General features: G+C 43.2%; 1 protein-coding gene across 1 annotated transcript; it reads left to right on the top strand.

Moving 5' to 3' along the window:
* The first annotated feature begins 3223 nt into the window (after positions 1–3223).
* On the top strand, positions 3224–17461 carry LOC138675296 (hepatitis A virus cellular receptor 1 homolog). Its single transcript, XM_069763385.1, has 6 exons — positions 3224–4889; positions 9582–9650; positions 9792–9850; positions 10995–11106; positions 15320–15356; positions 16124–17461. Exons 1-6 carry the CDS (start codon positions 4481–4483, stop codon positions 16194–16196), a joined length of 759 nt encoding a protein of 252 aa, XP_069619486.1. The 5' UTR covers positions 3224–4480; the 3' UTR covers positions 16197–17461.
* The last annotated feature ends 3263 nt before the right edge of the window (positions 17462–20724 follow it).

The raw sequence follows: 20724 nt of genomic DNA, 5'->3' as shown, positions 1-20724 counted from the left end.
CGACTTCGTGTTGGGGATTTGGTTTGGTTGTCGTCTCGTTATATTCCTATGAAAGTTTCCTCTCCTAAGTTTAAGCCTCGTTTCATTGGTCCGTATAGGATTTCTGAGGTTCTTAATCCTGTGTCTTTTCGTTTGACCCTTCCAGCTTCTTTTTCCATCCATAATGTATTCCATAGGTCATTGTTGCGGAGATACGTGGCACTGGTGGTTCCATCCGTTGATCCCCCTGCCCCGGTTTTGGTTGAGGGGGAGTTGGAGTATATTGTGGAAAAGATTTTGGATTCTCGTATTTCGAGACGGAAACTCCAGTACCTGGTTAAGTGGAAGGGTTATGGTCAGGAAGATAATTCCTGGGTCTTTGCCTCTGATGTTCATGCTGCCGATCTGGTTCGTGCCTTTCATTTGGCTCATCCTGGTCGGCCTGGGGGCTCTGGTGAGGGTTCGGTGACCCCTCCTCAAGGGGGGGGGGTACTGTTGTGAATTCTGTGGTCAAGCTCCCTCCTGTGGTCATGAGTGGTACTGCGGCTGGTTCTGTCTATGAGCTTCCTCTAGTGGATGTGAGTGGAGCTGCGGCTTCTGAGTTTCCTTCCTCAGGTGACGAGGTTAAGTCGTTAGGTGCTGCTCTATTTAACTCCACCTAGTTCTTTGTTCCTGGCCTCCAGTCAATGTTCCAGTATTGGTCTTGCTCTCTCCTGGATCGTTCTTGTGGCCTGTCTGCCCTGCATAAGCTAAGTTCTGCTTGTGTTACTTTTGTTTGCTATTTTTTCTGTCCAGCTTGCTTTATTGGTTTTTCTTGCTTGCTGGAAGCTCTGGGACGCAGAGGGAGCACCTCCGTGCCGTTAGTCGGTACGGAGGGTCTTTTTGCGCCCTCTGCGTGGTTGTTTGTAGGTTTTTGTGCTGACTGCAAAGCTATCTTTCCTATCCTCGGTCTATTCAGTAAGTCGGGCCTCACTTTGCTAAAACCTATTTCATCTCTGTGTTTGTGTTTTCATCTTTACTCACAGTCATTATATGTGGGGGGCTGCCTTTTCCTTTGGGGAATTTCTCTGAGGCAAGGTAGGCTTATTTTTCTATCTTCAGGGCTAGCTAGTTTCTTAGGCTGTGCCCGAGGCGCCTAGGTCTGGTCAGGAGCGCTCCACGGCTACCTCTAGTGTGGTGTGATAGGATTAGGGATTGAGGTCAGCAGAGTTCCCACGTCTCAGTGCTTGTCCTATGTTATTAGTAACTATCAGGTCACTTGTGTGCTCTTACCCACCAGGTCCATTGTGTTTCTGAATCACCACATCATAACAGGGTAGGCTTGGAGCTATTCTGGGACCCCAGAGACGGGGCGTCTCCACGTTTGCCCCCTATGTCTGCTTAGGTGATGTAGACAGCCAACCTATAATCAACTGTCCTGCCACTGTTTGTAGTAATGCTTGGAGTCAGTTACTTCCTCGGCGTTCCAGCCACCGGCTACGCGCCTCAGTAGGATGTTGCCGATCTTGCGGCACGACTCCTACTGGTTCTATCTCCTTGTGCTGTGATCTCGTTTCTCACTTTTCCACAATATACTTCGCTTCGTGTCCTTTCTTAGGATGCCGCCGCAAGGTAGTGCAGGCGCGGCTCCGTAACAATCGGTCCTTTCTGCTAGGTACCTGCCAGGAACCCACTTCTGACAGGTCCTCCCTGGAGCTCTCCCAGGCTGCGTTCTCACTAACTTCCTATCCAACCCCCAATTTTACCAGAGTGTGAGGAGTGGCCTAATACATAGAGCCTTTTGCTCCCCCTGGTGGCCGGAGTGTGAAGTGTAATGTGTGACTGTGATACCTGGTCAGGTGAACTCCTTTAGTGCAATCAGACATAACATCACTCCCCTTAGTGGCAGAGCGACATAACAAGGGGTACATTGTTTAATACAATGGCACTATTGAAAGGGATATTCTGATGTCAATTTAATTTATGCAGCATTATTTATTTGCACCATGTATGTATTTATATGAATAAAATTTGGCGGCATTACCTCTGTGCACAGTTCTGCAGTATAATCTAGGTACACTGCATAGTATCATCATTTATGTGCACTGTATGGTGACATTAATTATGTTTACAGTTTGGCATTATAATCTATGTACACGGTGTGGTATCATTATTTATGTGTACTGTATGGCGGCATTACTTATGTGTACAGTATGACAATATATTCTATGTACACTCTGTGGGGTATCATCATTTATGTGTACTGTATGGCGGCATTATGCATTTGCACAGTTTGTCAGTATAATCTATGTACACTGTGTGGAATCATTATTTATGTGTATTGTATGGCAGCATGATGTATGTGCACAGTTTGACAGTATAATATATATACACTGTGTGGTATCATTATTTATGTGAACTATAAGGCGGCATTACTTATGTGTAGAGTATGACAATATAATCTATGTACACTCTGTGTGGAATCATCATTTATGTGTACTGTATAGCAGCATTATGTATGTGCACAGTTTAGCAGTATAATCTATGTACACTGTGTGGAATCATTATTTATGTGTATTGTATGGGAGCATTATGTATGTGCACAGTTTGGCAATAGAATCTATGTACAATGTGTGGAATCATTTTTTATGTGTACTGTATGGGAGCATTATGTATGTGCACAGTTTGGCAGTATAATCTATGTACACTGTGTGATATCATTATTTATATGTATTGTATGGGAGCATTATGTCTGTGAACAGTTTGGCAGTATAATCTATGTACACTGTGTGGCATCATTATTTATGTGTGTTGTATGGCATCATTATGTATGTGAACAGTTTGGAAGTATAATCTATGTACACTGTGTGATATCATCATTTGTTGATTTTATAATGAAGGCAGTTTGGGCATTTATTAAGGGTACATTCACTTAATACTCTTACACATACCAACATACCAGCTTCCACACAAATCCATCACAACGTCAGCAGAATGTCACAATGTGGAGAGATGATTTCTATTACTTCAGGAACAGAATTATTAGAAAGTCCACCCATCATCTTTCTGAAGATCGCATAATGATTGCCCTGCTCATTTATGTGTATTATTGGGGGGATACGTTCGCAATGAGGGGTTTTTAGGCTTTTAGTTGGATCGAAAACTAAAAGCGAAGGAGACTACATGGGTATTTTATCGTTAGCTCTCATTTTGAAGCATAGTATTAGCTCAGGAAATCCCTAACTTCGCTTCTTAACCACAGCTCACACATAATTATGAAAATAACACATGTATGGTCAACATTTTGTGTAACTATGCATTGTGGTAAAAGAAAATAAGAGCTGAGACGTGACAATGTCTACACCGAGGAGCGAGAGGAAGACGATGAAGACCTTTGTAGCCATCTGTCTCTGCTTCTTGCATATCGTGGGTGAGTGACTAAAGTTTGTGCTCCTCAGGACATCATTGCCTTAATTGTTGGATATTGCAATACTCTAGGTCTATAGTCATGGCTGGTGCTGAGGTAGCATTCACACCCGAGATCTGGTGTCTAAGGAGATCCAAGAAGTCCTCTACCATAGTATTAAAAATGGCACAAGTTAGGTGAGGAGCCTGACGACCTTGGGTAGGAGACATCAACCATGGTTGTCCAAGTACCAATTTCACACATAGGTCCTAAAGACTGGAACCCCAAAGAACATTCGAGTGCTCATTCCTTGGTGGAACCATTTGGCACAAATATAACTGTAGGTACATTTTGCATTCATGTCCGAAGAGTTTCACATTCCTCATGAGAAGAAATAGAGATGTCAATGCTTACAACCTACAGTTGTCCACCACAATTTTTAGCCTGAATTTAAAGTCTGTTGTCCAATTACTTTGGACTTTGTTCAAAGATTTCCAGGGTTCTCGTTTACTCTTTAATTCCGAGCTTCAAAGTAGATTCAAAGGAAACCTGTAGATAATATCCATGTCTGATATGTATGACCAACGGAGTCAAAGAACACAAAAAAACAGTATACCTGTGTCAAACAAAAGTAGAAAATAACAAACTTGTTGGGTCACTTTGCTTCATGAAAAAGGAATACAAAGAGAAAAAAACAAAAAAACAAAATTGAACCAATAAAAATTACAGCCCTCATACTACTGTTTTGATCAAGAGTACTAGAAAAGTTATGACTTTTAGGGTGTGGAGACACAAATCAAGCCTTGTTTTTTTTTTCATTTATACATTTGGTATCCATAACCAATCAGATCCAGCAAAGTGAATGTCATAAAAACAAAACCGCCTAAAAATTTTGAAATTTTTTTTTTTAGAAAAAAATAAATAGACATTTATGTTTGGCAGTATATGGTATGTCAATATGAATGGTGTCATAAAAAGCTACAAATCGTTCCGAAAAATACAAATCTCGAAAGAGAAATAAAAAGTTAGGTCTCTTGGAAGTCGAGGAGGGAAAAAAATTAAGGCACAAATATGAAAAATGTCTGCATCTTCAAAGGTTAATAAAGACTATGTGTAATGAAGTATTCCATTTTTCAGTGCATTGTGAAGGTGGAAATTGTATTGTTAAATATGACATATTCCCCTGCAGTTGTGGCCGTATCAAAAATAGTTGTCACAGGACGAGTGAATGACATGTTGACCTTACCCTGCAATTATACTATTCATCTGTACCACCACACCGTGTGCTGGGGACGAGGCTGTTCATTGACTGGTTGTAATAATCAGATCATCTGGACTGATGGCCGAAAAGTGACCTGGAGGAAAACTGACCGATATCAGCTACTGGGTAATATCAGTCGGGGGGACGTGTCCCTGACCATCACCGGGACCACTGAAGAGGATGAGGGAACCTACTGCTGCCGTGTGGAGATCCCTGGACTATTCAATGACCTACAAAAAGAGATGGAGATGAAGATCCAAGAAGGTGAGAAGTTTAAGTCTGTGAGGTGCTCTACAATTTTAACAAACAAGAGTGTGGGAATGAACTCAAGGAAGAAGATGGGGCAAACGAGCATCAAGTCCTCCTCTCTGAGGGTTACAGTTATAGTCCCAATGGTCTGTGGCACTGCCACCTCCACCATTGGTGGTTAATAAGCCCTGTGAGACCGCACTGATGTAAACAGGTACGCGGATGCAGCTGCGCGGGCAATGAGGAGGCAGTGGTACTTGCCAAACAACTATTCATTTAGCTAACACAGATATCCAGCTTCTATAAGTACAGTGTCATGTAAAAGTTTGGGCACCCCTGGCCAAAATTACTGTTATTGCGAACAGTTGAGCAAGTTGAAGTTGAAATGATCTCTAAAAGGCCTAAAGTTAAAGATGACACATTTCCTTCTTTCCTTCATATTTTAGGTATATATATATATATATGTATATATATATATATATACAGTTAGGGCCAGAAATATTTGGACAGTGACACAATTTTCGCGAGTTGGGCTCTGCATGCCACCACATTGGATTTGAAATGAAACCTCTACAACAGAATTCAAGGGCAGATTGTAACGTTTAATTTGAAGGGTTGAACAAAAATATCTGATAGAAAATGTAGGAATTGTACACATTTCTTTACAAACACTCCACATTTTAGGAGGTCAAAAGTAATTGGACAAATAAACATAACCCAAACAAAATATTTTTATTTTCAATATTTTGTTGCAAATCCTTTGGAGGCAATCACTGCCTTAAGTCTGGAACCCATGAACATCACCAAACGCTGGGTTTCCTCCTTCTTAATGCTTTGCCAGGCCTTTACAGCCGCAGCCTTCAGGTCTTGCTTGTTTGTGGGTCTTTCCGTCTTAAGTCTGGATTTGAGCAAGTGAAATGCATGCTCAATTGGGTTTAGATCTGGAGATTGACTTGGCCATTGCAGAATGTTCCACTTTTTGGCACTCATGAACTCCTGGGTAGCTTTGGATGTATGCTTGGGGTCATTGTCCATCTGTACTATGAAGCGCCGTCCAATCAACTTTGCAGCATTTGGCTGAATCTGGGCTGAAAGTATATCCCGGTACACTTCAGAATTCATCCGGCTACTCTTGTCTGCTCTTATGTCATCAATAAACACAAGTGACCCAGTGCCATTGAAAGCCATGCATGCCCATGCCATCACGTTGTCTCCACCATGTTTTACAGAGGATGTGGTGTGCCTTGGATCATGTGCCGTTCCCTTTCTTCTCCAAACTTTTTTCTTCCCATCATTCTGGTACAGGTTGATCTTTGTCTCATCTGTCCATAGAATACTTTTGCAGAACTGAGCTGGCTTCTTGAGGTGTTTTTCTGCAAATTTAACTCTGGCCTGTCTATTTTTGGTATTGATGAATGGTTAGCATCTAGATGTGAACCCTTTGTATTTACTGTCATGGAGTCTTCTTTTTACTGTTGACTTAGAGACAGATACACCTACTTCACTGAGAGTGTTCTGGACTTCAGTTGATGTTGTGAACGGGTTCTTCTTCACCAAATTAAGTATGTGGCGATCATCCACCACTGTTGTCATCCGTGGACGCCCAGGCCTTTTTGAGTTCCCAAGCTCACCAGTCAATTCCTTTTTTCTCAGAATGTACCCAACTGTTGATTTTGCTACTCCAAGCATGTCTGCTATCTCTCTGATGGATTTTTTCTTTTTTTTCAGCCTCAGGATGTTCTGCTTCACCTCAATTGAGAGTTCCTTTGACCGCATGTTGTCTGCTCACAGCAACAGCTTCCAAATGCAAAACCACACACCTGGAATCCACCCCTGACCTTTTAACTACTTCATTGATTACAGGTTAACGAGGGAGACGCCTGCAGAGTTAATTGCAGCCCTTAGAGTCCATTGTCCAATTACTTTTGGTCCCTTGAAAAAGAGGACGCTATGCATTGCAGAGCTATGATTCCTAAACCCTTTCTCCGATTTGGATGTGGAAACTATCATATTGCAGCTGGGAGTGTGCACTTTCAGCCCATATTATATATATAATTGTATTTCTGAACATGTTTTTGTAAACAGCTAAAATAACAAAACTTGTGTCACTGTCCAAATATTTCTGGCCCTAACTGTATATATATATGAAAATGGGCCGATGCAAAAGTTTGGGCACTATGTATGGTTAGTGCCTAGCAGCAACCCCTTTTGCAAGTATAAGGTTAGAGGAGGCTGGGTTTTTATAAAACTGGGAAATTTGCATCACCTGGCCTTTCCTAATGATGATAGTGAACAAGTCATAACCGTAACAGGCTAATTAAGTCAGAAACCTTGGTAAAAAGTTATCTGAGCACACAAATCTCCAAGGCTACCCAAACTTTTGCATCCACCCATTTTCATTTTTGTAATTTTTAAAATGTAAAAGATGAAAAAAAAATTTTTTTGCCTAAAATACAAAGGAAATGTATCATCTTTAACTTCAGGTCTTTCAGAGATAATTTCTTAACTGTTCACAATAATAGTAATTTTGACCAGGAATGCCCAAACTTGTACATGCCACTGTACAATCAAATGTCTATTATCATCATTAGTGTCTGGTCCTAATACCCCAACCTAATAGGCGTCACTCTCACTACTGGGCCCATCACCATCGTCACTCTCTAGGTGGCACTAAAAATCACACAGACCCTAATGGGGGTCAACGATACTACCCTCCAGGCCACAAGTCCCAAATTGGTGACGGACTCGGTTTATGATACATGAAGCATGACCCCGATCTTCGCTGAAAATAATGGCTCACACGAGTATCTTCCCTCTGTGGTCAAGTTTCTCGCTCAGCCCTGACTCGACTCACTCTGCTCGCATCTCAAGTCTCCGGCCTTGGCTCGGCCTACTCGGCTTGGATCTTCCAGATCTAGTCTCTCATCTCTCAGTTCTTCATTTGCATCTGACTACTTGGGTCAGCTCTTTACTTGTATTTGTATTTACTTGTATTTGATCTCTCATAATGTTGGCTATAAGCCAGCTCGCTGTACCATATGTCCGTCCTGCTACAGGTTTGAACACCAACTCCTCCCCTTCACTGTCCTCCTGGGCCTTTTATGATTCTTAAGTGCACCACAGCTATCACCTGACCTGATGCCTCCTCCAATCTCTAGCCTAAGGTAACATGAAGTTCACTCTTTGGTTCCTACTATGCCATTCTGCAGATGGCGGTGTTCCCTTGCAGCCACTCTGTTAGGTATTAATTGTGTGCGTCTTTTCTCTTGTCTATCTCCTTACACAGAGGTACATCCCAAGAATTGGGTAAGATCTTCACTAATGGTTAGGAGGGTCATCATAGAGTCAAGGGTTGGAAACAGGGAAATAACACCAGATATATTATTATTATTTATTTATATAGCACCATTAATTCCATGGTGCTGAACATGAGAAGGGGTTACATCAAAATACAAATATCACTTACAGTTAACAAACTAACAATGACAGACTGGTATAGAGGGAAGAGGACCCTGCCCTTGCGGTTTACATTCTACAGGATTATGGGGAAGGAGACAGTAGGTCGGAGGTTGCAGTAGGTCCAATTGTGTTGAGGTGGCCATTACAGGTGGTAAGCTTTCTTGAAGAGATGGGTTTTCAGGTTCTGTGTGAAGGATCCAAATGTGGTGGATAACCGGACATGTTGGGGCACAGAATTCCAGAGGATGGGGGATATCGGGGAGAAGTCTTGGAGGCGATTGAGTGAGGAACGAATAAGCGTGGAGGAGAGAAGGAGGTCTTGGGAGGATCGGAGATTACGTGAGGGAAGATATTGAGAGATTAGTTCGGAAATATACCGAGGAGACAGGTTATGGATGGCTTTGCGGGTGGTACAAGGTAAGGTACATGATAAAAGGGAATAGTCTGGAAATAATCAGGGCACATTCCAGTAAATAGAAGCCAAGGGAGAAGAAAAATTATCTCGGTCAGACAGCATGCTGTGAAAGGGGAAGAGGCGCCGACGCGTTGGGACATTTTATTGATTTGTGAAAGTGTTGTCTTCCTGTAGTCTTTAGGTCATCGTTGCCTACCTGAATGTGTTCTATAAAGTCAACCATACATATGATATCCTTCAGCCGACAGCTTTTCTCTTGAGTCCCCCATGTGCAGACAAATTCTCTGCGTGGAAGAACATTATTATGTTCTCTATGAGATACCTACTATCAGACTCTATCGGCAGCTTATCTCTCGGAGATCAAAAGGATCATCCGATGATATTCAGCTGTCTAGATCCTTCTCTCCATCGGTATCATAGTATCATATGTTAGAGGAAGGTCATGAGGACCCCATGCACATTAGACTGTTGGCCAATCCCACCAATAACCTGAGGTTCAACCACATTTAGTCAAATTCCCCAAACTTCCTCGGTCATCAAGAATGTCATGAGGGATAGGAGGGAGATGCGGCTGCAGTTCCTCACTCAGAATTTCAGTTAAAAAGCAGAAGATGGAGAGGTAGATGGCTAAGCCCACAGTACAGCACCAGAAAGAGGCATTTATAGAAACGGATGTAAGAAAAAAAACAATGCTTAGGTCACACAACATCTCTCTCTTCTCCACAGTACACAATTTCCTATTCTTCACTAGTGTCCACCTACAGTGTCCTAAATGTTCCACTAGTCTTTAGAAAACTCCAATTACATTGACGTTTCTTCTCTCCTATCGATAGAAATAGCTAATTCTCCTGGAACGGCAAATTTGGGTATCAATTTCCCAACTGCAGAACAAACCACAAAATGTAAGTAGAAGGTATCTGCACTATATGTTTTACTTGGACCTTGACCTGTAAACGGGTCAGGCAAGCAAAATATAAAATATATTGGGGGTATGGAGGTGCACAAATTTTAATAAGTATCCTATCTCTTGTTTTCTTTGATAGATAATGTTGCCTACAATCCTGTGACTCTCACAACCCAGACAACTTTCTACACCTCACAGGTAACAAGTTCCTACAAGCAATTTTTAATTTCAGACCCAATAGACAAAAGAATGAAATATAATAACACATTTTTACAAACGTCACAGTACTATGTGCATGTATATATAATACTGTATAAAAGTTTGCAAAAAAAAGTGTGTTATTTTTCATTCTTTTGGTGCATTGGGTCCAAATATTTTATTATATGGGATATTCTCTATAATACTGTAGGATCTATGTATACGGTACTGTGTAAAAGTTTGAGGCAGATGTGGAAAAAATGATGCAAAGTCGGGGCCGGTGTTAGGAGCAGGCAAACTTGGCATTTAGGGCCCCCATTCCCCCAGGGGCCCCAGTTAGTGATATGCCACTTAAAGTGTTGTCTCTGGCCAGAATGTACGTTAGCCAAAATCCTTCTGGGAGAGTGTCTTCTGGATAGATGAGACTAAGATAGAGCTTTTTAGTAAAGCACATCATTCCACTGTTTACCGAACACGGAATGAGGCCCACAAAGAAAAGAACACAGTACCTACAGTCAAATATGGTGGAGGTTCAAACATGTTTTGGGGTTGTTTTCCTGTCTTTGGCACTGGGTGCCTTGAATGTGTTCAAGGCATCATGAAATCTGTAGATTAACAAAGCATTTTGTGTCGCAATGCAGCGCCCAGTGTCAGAAAGCTGGATTTGCGTCCTAGGACAATGATCCCAAACATACTCCAAGAAGCACCCAGAAATGGGTTGAAAAACTGTGGAGAGATCTTAAAATTGCTGTTGGTAGAAGACGCCTTCACATATGACGGACCTGGAGCAGTTTACAAAAGAAGAGTGGGGCAAAATTCCAGTTAAAAGGTGTAAGAAGCTTGTGGATGGTTATAGGAAGAGATTGATTGCAGTTATTTATTCCAAAGGGTGCAGCCAAATATTAGGCCAACAATTTTTTCTTGGTCATTTTTGAGGTTTTTTTTTGTGTGAACAAGTCCAATTTAGTTTTTTGTGTTGTTCCAATACACACAAAGGAAATAAACATGTGTATTATAAAATATGTGTAATTGCAATAATTTTCTTGGAGAAATACTTCATCTTCTGGAACAATTTCAAGGGTGCCAACACTCTGGGCTATGACCGCAGATATATATAATAACTTTAGTTTTCATTGTTTTTTAGGGGAATAATACCTCGGAACAATTCTCATCCAGAGACACGACCGTTTATTTGATTACCAGTATTGCTGGACCAATTTTCCTTTTCGCTTTCATCAAGGTCGTCATATACATCTGTGAGTAAGAATAATATGGGGCACCACGTTGACATGGAGTTACTATCAGGTCACATGATGTGTTATACGTTGGTCACAATGTTGGATATATATACCATTTTAATTCCTCGCTGCCACGATCAATTATTGTTTTTGCACTTTCACTTTTTCTCTGCTTCCTCCAAAACCCATCACTTTTTCCCTTTGCATTGACAGAACCTTACGAGTAAAGATGAGCAAATCCGAACTGCGAAGTTCGGGGTTCGTACCAGACATCTAGTCAGGGGTGGATTAAGGGTAGCCAGGGCCCCGGGCTGTTGACACACTGTGGGCCCCCCGGGTCATGTGACGGGGGTCATGTGACGGGGGTCATGTGACGGGGGTCATGTGACGGGGGTCATGATATACCCGAACCAGATTATTCCAGAAAAATGGCGGGCCCTACTCTACTGTAACCTATTCAATATTTGTTAAAATCTGCAATACAATTTAGGTATATCTTGACCAATAATATCACATACAAGGAACCAATACCACCGTACCATGACCAGACCACAAATTACAACCACAGTGATCGAATAATATCACATACAAGGAACAAATACCACCGCAGCATGTCAAGACCACATATTACCACTTGGTGACCAAATAGCACATACAAGGGACAAATACCACAACACCATTTCAAGACCACATATTACCACCACATAGTGACTGAATACTACAATACTGATCAGTAAAAAACAAAACAAAAAAAAAAAACAATACTATCACCATAAGTGCCAGTATTCACAGGAGATCTGTACTTAGTATGCAGTGTCTGTGTAGAGGTAATACAGAGATCACTGGTGACATTGTACACAGGACCTCTATATATAGTATACAGTGTATAGTGTCAGTGTATAGGTAACACTGACTCACCAGTGACGTCTCTAGGTGAAGTCCTTCATCTTTCATCCAGCACAGACCGCCATCATTTCTTCCAGCCAGGACTCGTTTCTGCAGGAAATAACACAGTTATCTCGAGCTCCGCTTGTAGAACACATTACTTAATTTTTCACAACTTCTACATTACACCACATGAAGAGAAAAAGGCGATATAGTGTCACTCTGCACAGTAACAGGACCGCCCCCCCATTTAAAACAGTATACTCAAAAAATAAAATAAATACATCACTGCAGTAATATCCCTTAATTAGCCCCTATGGTAATACTATTCCCCACCCCATGTATCTCATTCCTCGCTCCAGCCATATGTTCTCCCATCCTGCACTCATGAGTATCCATCCTGCCCCATATGATCTCCCCATCCTACCCCACCAGCCTCCATCGTATCCGTCCTGCCCCATGATCCAATCCTGCCCCATGTCTTTCATTCTACCCCGTGTCTCCAATCATGCCCTGTGTCTACATTCTGCCCATGCCTCCAGTCCTGCCCCCAGTGTGTCCAGCAATCTGCCCCACTGTCTCCAGCAATCTGCCCCACTGTCTCCAGCATTGCCCGCCAGTGTGTCCTCCAGCATTGCCCGCCAGTGTGTCCTCCAGCAATCTGCTCCACTGTCTCCAGCATTGCCCCACTGTCCCCAGCATTGCCCCACTGTCCCCAGCATTGCCCCACTGTCCCCAGCATTGCCCCACTGTCCCCAGCAATCTGCCCCACTGTCCCCAGCAATCTGCCCCACTGTCCCCAGCAATCTGCCCCACTGTCTCCAGCAATCTGCCCCCAGTGTGTCCTCCAATCTGCCCCAGTGTCTCCAGCATTTCCCCCCAGTGTGTCCTCCAGCATTGCCCCCCAGTGTGTCCTCCAGCAATCTGCCCCACTGTCTCCAGCATTGCCCCCCAGTGTGTCCTCCAGCAATCTGCCCCTCTGTCTCCAGCATTGCCCCACTGTCTCCAGCATTGCCCCACTGTCTCCAGCATTGCCCCACTGTCCCCAGCATTGCCCCACTGTCCCCAGCAATCTGCCCCACTGTCTCCAGCAATCTGCCCCACTGTCTCCAGTATTGCCCCCAGTGTGTCCTCCAATCTGCCCCAGTGTCTCCAGCATTTCCCCCCAGTGTGTCCTCCAGCATTGCCCCCCAGTGTGTCCTCCAGCAATCTGCCCCACTGTCTCCAGCATTGCCCCCCAGTGTGTCCTCCAGCAATCTGCCCCTCTGTCTCCAGCATTGCCCCACTGTCTCCAGCATTGCCCCACTGTCTCCAGCATTGCCCCACTGTCCCCAGCATTGCCCCACTGTCCCCAGCAATCTGCCCCACTGTCTCCAGCAATCTGCCCCACTGTCTCCAGTATTGCCCCCAGTGTGTCCTCCAATCTGCCCCAGTGTCTCCAGCATTTCCCCCCAGTGTGTCCTCCAGCATTGCCCTCAGTGTGTCCTCCAACCTGCCCCAGTGTGTCCAGCATTGTCCCCCAGTGTGTCCTCCAGCATTGCCCCCCAGTGTGTCCTCCAGCATTGCCCCCCAGTGTGTCCTCCAGCATTGCCCCCCAGTGTGTCCTCCAACCTGCCCCAGTGTCTCCAGCATTGCCCCCCAGTGTGTCCTCCCTCCAGCATTGCCCCCCAGTGTGTCCTCCCTCCAGCATTGCCCCCCAGTGTGTCCACAGTCCACCGTTTAACTGATCAAAAAAAAAAAACAAGCAGTCTCCTCACCTGTCCGCGCTCCAGGCGGCGAGCTCCCTTCTGCAGCGCACACTCGCCGGCGACTGACAATGAGGTCAGACGCCGGCGACGTGTGCGCGCGGCCGACTTCAGCTGCCAGCCTCCAATTGGCTGGCGGCTGTTGTTGTTAACTATTGACGTGCGGGCGCGCGCCCGCACATCAATAGGAAACCGCCGCAGCGCCGGAAGGGGCCCGGTGAGCAGATGAGAAGGGGCCCGATGCGGGCCCCCTCTCTCTGCCCACCAGGTCCGGGGGCACATAAACGCCGCCCGGCGGGCATTCACAGATGATTTTCAGAGGGTTAATCTGTGCGGTAGCCCAGGGCCCCCCAAGACCACTGGGCCCTGGGCTACCGCCCATATTGACCCTCTGATAATCCGCCCCTGCATCTAGTGTCCGGTGCTGAGCTCCAAACATAGACTTCTCCAGGACCTCCGGAGAGAGTAAGAGAGTCCTCATTTACTTCTATGGGGTTCAGGCTTTGGTACAGTTCTGGTACCTGAGCTGAACTTTGAACTAAAGTTCGCACTAGCATGACAAACCCGAACTTCCGCGGGTCCACTCATCTCTACTTATAATGGGTTTACAGTGAAGCCAAATTATATATATATATATATATATATATATATATATATACTGCCTTCAATAAATGAAATATGGTTGTTTCTGCAGTTTGCAAACTCATTGGTCCGCTAAATATAAAAGGGGAATCCATTTGCCTATTTTCTTCATAAATTTACCAATAACTTTAGAATAAATTTACTGACACAATAGAAAGTAAATCTGCAAAAACCCTGATAAGAATTTATCTAACTTCGCTGCAGAAGCCTGAACTTTCCTTCATACAGAATGTTATTTTTATATCAGCCATTTATTAAGATATCCCTGTATAATATACAGCTAAACAAGGAGGACATAACTGCTTCTAAAAAAGATAATCAGCTGAAAAGTTATTTCTAAAAAGTTAATCTACATTAAGAAGACATAACTGCTTACAAAGGGTTTTTCTGTTAACAGAGGACATAGCTGTTTGTCAAAGGTTAACATATAGACGCAGAACCATAGACACTCATTATATAGACACAGAACCAGAGCCAGCAGCTACTCCACACTGAGGAGAAAGGCTGTGATATGGTTTACCTCTGTTGCTGCTGCTTTGAGCCTCATCTATCATAATAATCAGGAATCCATCTTATTGAAATTGCTTCTCACATACATTTTTCACTCTAATTGCATACATATGAGAAAGTTTTTATATTTTGGTTTCCATTTACTTCATTAGATTTTCTAAGTAATAGGTTCTCTTAGAGCCCCCATGGTGGTGACCACAGGTAGACACAGTCTTATAAATTCTCTCTGGAAAAGCTGAGACATATTGTTAAATAGATTTATTTCTGGTGTGTCGATGATTTTAGCAAACAGATATTGTAAAGTTGTGATCAGATAAAAACTGTTTATCAATTTACTATTTAAGGATTTTTTTTAGCAAAAAATAATGTATAATTACAATGACCTTTTGATATCAGCTATTATATGACTACAGTGTTTTCACATTTCCATATTTTACTTTTTTTTCCAGGTAAATATCTAAGTAGAAAGAGGAGAAAAACAGAAAGGTAAATAACAAATAAGGATTATTCAATTTTATTTTTTGCACATAACCTGTATATTATGGTCTTTCTGTCCTCACCCCTCCCTCTAACACAACAAGCTAGAAATGCTATTTGTGCACAGCAGTCGAATATGTTTAGAACAATCCATTCACTCTTTTTGATTGGCCAGTTCCTTCATCAGTATTCAGCCAGCACTATATGTACCGGAACTTCTTGTCCCTCACTTCCTCAAATGCATTACATTGTCCTATTGTTCACTGAACTCAAAGCCCTTTCTGTATGTGATTTGAAATATCAGAGAGTAGCAGCAGAAATACAAAGACCAATCCATACTTCATAAAGAGAGAGACATAACCCCGCCTTCCACTTCCTGTAGAGAGACATGGCCACACCTCCCACTTCCTGTTTAGATATATAGCCCCGCCTCCTACTTACTATGTAAAAATATAGACCCACCTTCCACTTCCCATAATTCTTCTCTGCTGTTAGAGGTGGATTACACTTAACAACAGGCAGTGGACAGCAAGTTAGACAGAAGGGAGACACCTCGTGGTCGGCACTTTAGAGTATTTTCTTGGTGGTAAGACAACATAATTTATTAAATACAGTAATTTGCAGATCATCTATGAAATGGGATCAAGTTGTCTGACCATTGCTTTTGGGAGTGTCTCTGCAAATGGAGCACTTTTCTGGGATTACTGATTGATCCTCCTTTTGAGCTATGTAAGACATTGATTTTAAAATATTTATTTTATATGTTTTTTCTACAGCAAAATATCAGTAATAAACATGGAGGCTCTGGCAGGAACTGGGAAGGCAGCCATAGAAAATACCTATACATGATAAAACTACATAAGTGCTGAGAAAAGAAAAATCAGTTTTCCTGGGACCACCCGAACTCTGCTGCCGAGACTGAAGATTACGGCATATTTGTCGTCTACGTAAATTCCTTTTGCAGATCAGGCAACCGAGGATTTAATCTTTAAATGAAATTTCTAATTTTGAACATTTATGGCAAATCCACAGAACGGATGCGGATCCCCCTGCTGAAATTCATACCTATCTCCATAATGGGGGTCCCCAACCTCCTCTTGTATTGTACCAGATATTTATGGCTTTTTACCACCTTAGACCTACAGGAGGATTAAAATCAGACCCTCTTGACCCTACGCCTTTGATTAGATTTGCCACTTTATGGCGGTATTATTTGGACACTGACTGACAGTATTATGCAGGAAATTTTTAGGCAGTGTTACCGGAGTACTATAGGATTATATTTTGGGGCCATTGTATTGCAGGGTTCTTCTTTAAACATCTAGGTATAATAGATGAATGTGGATAAAATCCGCGCTGCTGCGATAAATGATGGATCCAGATATAGTTATAAGATGTTCGGGTGGTTTATTCAACGCGTTTCGAAGCTCATGGCTTCTTATTCAGGAAGTTTCCACAGAAAGATATCTTATAACTATATCTATATAAAACTATAGTTATAACTACAGTATATCTATATACAACTATATAGCTTTTTTGCCTCCTACCTTTCTATACTTGAACATCTAGGTGAAATACAAGCATTTTTTTTTTTAAATAATAAGAAAAGTGGCTTAAAAAAGTATGTGTGTGTGTGTATGGATCAATATGTGTGTATGCAGCAGACATGTGTATGTGTGTGCGTATGTATATATGTAGCAGAGCTGGGTGTGTATGCAGCAAAGCTGTGTGTATGAAGCAAAGCTGTGAGTATATACATCAAAGATATTTCTGTGTGTACGCATCAGAGCTGTGTGTGTATGCAGCAGAATTGTGTGTATGCATTACAGCTGTGTTTGTGAATGCAGCACAGTTGTGTGTGTATATATATCAGAGCTGTGTGTATGCAGCAGAGGTGTGTGTATATATCAGAGCTGTGTGTGTATGCAGCAGAATTGTGTGTATGCATTACAGCTGTGTTTGTGAATGCAGCACAATTGTGTGTGTATATATATCAGAGCTGTGTGTATGCAGCAGAGGTGTGTGTATACATCATAGCTGTGTGTGTGTATGCAGCAGAGCTGTGTGTATGCAGCTGAACTGTGTGCGTATGTATTAGAGCTGTGTATATGCAGCAGAGCAGTGTGTATGCAACTGAGCTGTGTGTGCGTATGTATTAGAGCTGTGTGTATGCAGCAGAGCTGTGTGTGTGTATATCAGAGCTGTCTATGTATGCAGCAGAGCTGTGTGTGTATGCAGCAGAGCTGTGTGTATGTAGCTGACGTGTGTACATATGTTTGTATGCAGCAGTGTTGTGCACTTATTTACTGTACATATAGTAGTGATGTGTGTGCTGCAGAGTTGCATGGGTGTGTATGTGCTGTTTGTGCAGCAGAGCTGGGTGTGTCTACTGTGCATGCAGCAAAGCTCTCTACATATTGTGAATGCTGCAGAAAAACACTAACAGGATCTGGGTGTTTTCCTATTACCTTCCTAAAGAACTCCCCGGAGAACTTTCCCTGGTGATATTGATTTTGCTGATAATTTATGCTACCAGGGAAAATGTAATTAATAGAATAGAAAAAATACATGGTATAGTATACAAGTTGAGCCATGTATCTAGACGTGCAGAAGGCGCAGCAATGTCTCTGTGTGTTACGAAACTTCAGAGAGTGAGAAAAACAAGAACTTAATTCAGAGCTCAGAAATAAAGCAAGAACTGCCACAAAGAAACATAAACATGACATTTCTCCGGAAGAGAGGCTCGGTCACTGCAGACAACTTCTAGCCATGGTAATTCTTTGGGCTTTCTTTTATCCTCCGTGCCAAGCATGGAGAACCTATACAAGGCCTGCACCATGGGTGCTGGGACTATCTGTCAGCACCTCCAGAAACCTTGATTGCAAGTCTAAAAGCACAAAACTAGTAATAAATTCAAGACATAACTTGGCCAGGACTCACCACCTGTGCGCTTGATCCCATCCCATCCCACCTCCTCCCCAACCTCACCACCACTCTTATCCCGTCCCTAACCCACCTCTTCAACCTATCACTAACTTCTGGCACCTTCCCTTCTGCTTTCAAACATGCCACAATCACGCCTATTGTTAAAAAGCCAATCCTCGACCCAACAGCTATGTCCAGCTATCGCCCAATATCGCTGCTCCCATTCGCTTCAAAACTCCTGGAGCAGCACGTCTATGCTTAACTTTCCTCCCACCTCTCAACTAACTTGCTCTTTGACAATCTACAATCTGGTTTTCGTCCCCATCACTCTACTGAGACAGCCCTGACCAAAATTACTAACGACCTACTTACAGCCAAAGCTAATGGACAATACTCGGTTCTCCTCCTTCTAGACCTGTGCTCTGCTTTCGACACAGTTGACCACTGCCTCCCACTACAGATCCTCTCCTCCTTTGGCATCAAAGACCTATCCTGGATCGCCTCGTACCTTTCCAACCGCACATTCAGCGTCTCCCACTCCCACACTACCTCCTCATCCCACTCTCTCTCTGTTGGAGTCCCCCAAGGCTCTGTACTAGGACCCCTACTCTTCTCAATCTATACACTCATCCTGGGACAACTCATAAAGTCTCATGGATTCCAGTACCACATTTATGCTGATGACACTCAGATCTACCTCTCTGGCCCAGACGTCACCTCCCTGCTGTCCAGAATCCCGGAGTGTCTATCAGCCATATCCTCTTTCTTCTCCTCTCGCTTCCTCAAACTCAATGTGGACAAAAGTGAACTCATCATCTTTCCTCCATCTCATAGATCTTCCTTACCTGACCTTACTTTCGCATTAAAAGACATCAAGATTTCCCATATACCAGAAGTCCGCTGCCTCGGAGTAACCCTTGACTCTGCCCTGTCCTTCACACCGCACATCCAAGCTCTTTCCAACTCATGTTGCCTCCAGCTCAAAAATATCTCCAGAATCCGTCCTTTCCTCAACCGTCAATCTACTAAAATTCTTGTGCATGCCCTCATCATCTCCCGCCTTGACTACTGCAACATCCTTTTCTGTGGCCTACCTCCTAACACTCTTGCACCTCTCCAGTCCATCCTTAACTCTGCTGCCCGACTAATTCATCTCTCTCCTCGCTACTCCTCTGCTTCCCCCCTCTGCAAATCTCTTCACTGGCTCCCATTCCCTCAGCGTATCCAGTTCAAATTACTAATACTGACCTACAAAGCCATCCATAACCGGTCTCCTCCATATATCTCTGAACTAATTTCCCGATATCTTCCCTCACTAATCTCCGGTCCTCCCAAGACCTCCTTCTCTCCTCCACACTTATTAGCTCCTCATCCAACCGCCTCCAAGACTTCTCCCGAATATCCCCCATCATCTGGAATTCTCTGCCCCAACATGTCCGACTACCAACCACATTTGGATCCTTCAGATGGAACCTGAAAACCCATCTCTTCAGGAAAGCCTACAGCCTGCACTGACCCTGCTGCCTCCTCACCACTACCGAGCCTACAGCCTCACCAACACTGAAGCTTCTGCAACCCTCAACCTATTGTCTCCATTCCCACCATCCTGTAGATTGTAAGCCCGCAAGGGCAGGGTCCTTGCCCCTCTGTATCAGTCTGTAATTGTTAGTTTGCTTACTGTAAGCAATATCTGTAATTTGTATGTAACCCCTTCTCATGTACAGCACCATGGAATCAATGGTGCTATATCAATAAATAATAATAATAATTTGTTCCTTGTATGTGGTATTATTCAGTTACTATGTGGTGCTAATATGTTGTCTGGTCATGGTGTGGTAATACTTGTTCCTTGTATGTGGTATTATTCGGTTACTATGTTGTGGTAATATGTTGTTCGTCAATGATGTGGTGGTATTTGTTCCTTGTATGTGGTATTATTCGATCACTATATGGTGGTAATATGTGGTCTGGTCATGGTGTGGGGGTATTTGTCCCTTGTATGTTGCATTGTTGGTCACTATGTGGTGGTAATATGTGGTCTGGTCATGGTGTGACGGTGTTTGTCCCCTGTACGTGATATTATTGGTCATTTTAATAATTGAAAAATAAAAAACATACCAAAAAAGTGTCTACCTTGTTGTGATGGCGTTTAAAAAATGTTTTGGCCAAAACAAAAGCTGATGGCTATGTATGTGATCTGGTGATGGGAACTGATATGTGATTGTTGAGGACATGGTGCAGAAGTGGAGTTTTTCCTGAGTGGGCAGAGGAACTGTGGAAGGTATGAGAGTGGAGGAGGAGCTGGGGTGGAGACTGGGTGGAGTCTCAAGGGGGCCCAAAAATGTTGCCAGCATGGGGCCCTGAAATGCCTGGTAGCAACCCCACTCCTTGTCCACTGACCCCACCACTGTTATTGGATTTCACATCATCTCTTGGCTTTGTGTGAGTTGGC

This window comes from Ranitomeya imitator, chromosome 4 (genome assembly GCF_032444005.1).
Source record: "Ranitomeya imitator isolate aRanImi1 chromosome 4, aRanImi1.pri, whole genome shotgun sequence".
In the NCBI taxonomy this organism is placed as follows: Eukaryota; Metazoa; Chordata; class Amphibia; order Anura; family Dendrobatidae; genus Ranitomeya; species Ranitomeya imitator.
The sequence above is the reverse complement of the archived record's forward strand: the minus strand, read 5'-3'. Positions and strand labels throughout refer to the sequence as shown.

Bases quoted from the DNA above. Each gene is read 5' to 3' on its own strand.
- LOC138675296 (XM_069763385.1), top strand. From the start codon at position 4,481: ATGAAGTATTCCATTTTTCAGTGCATTGTGAAGGTGGAAATTGTATTG. The intron at 11,107-15,319 runs GTGAGTAAGAAT...TTTTTTTTCCAG, and splicing joins CAAGGTCGTCATATACATCT to GTAAATATCTAAGTAGAAAG. The intron at 15,357-16,123 runs GTAAATAACAAA...TTTTTTCTACAG, and splicing joins AAGAGGAGAAAAACAGAAAG to CAAAATATCAGTAATAAACA.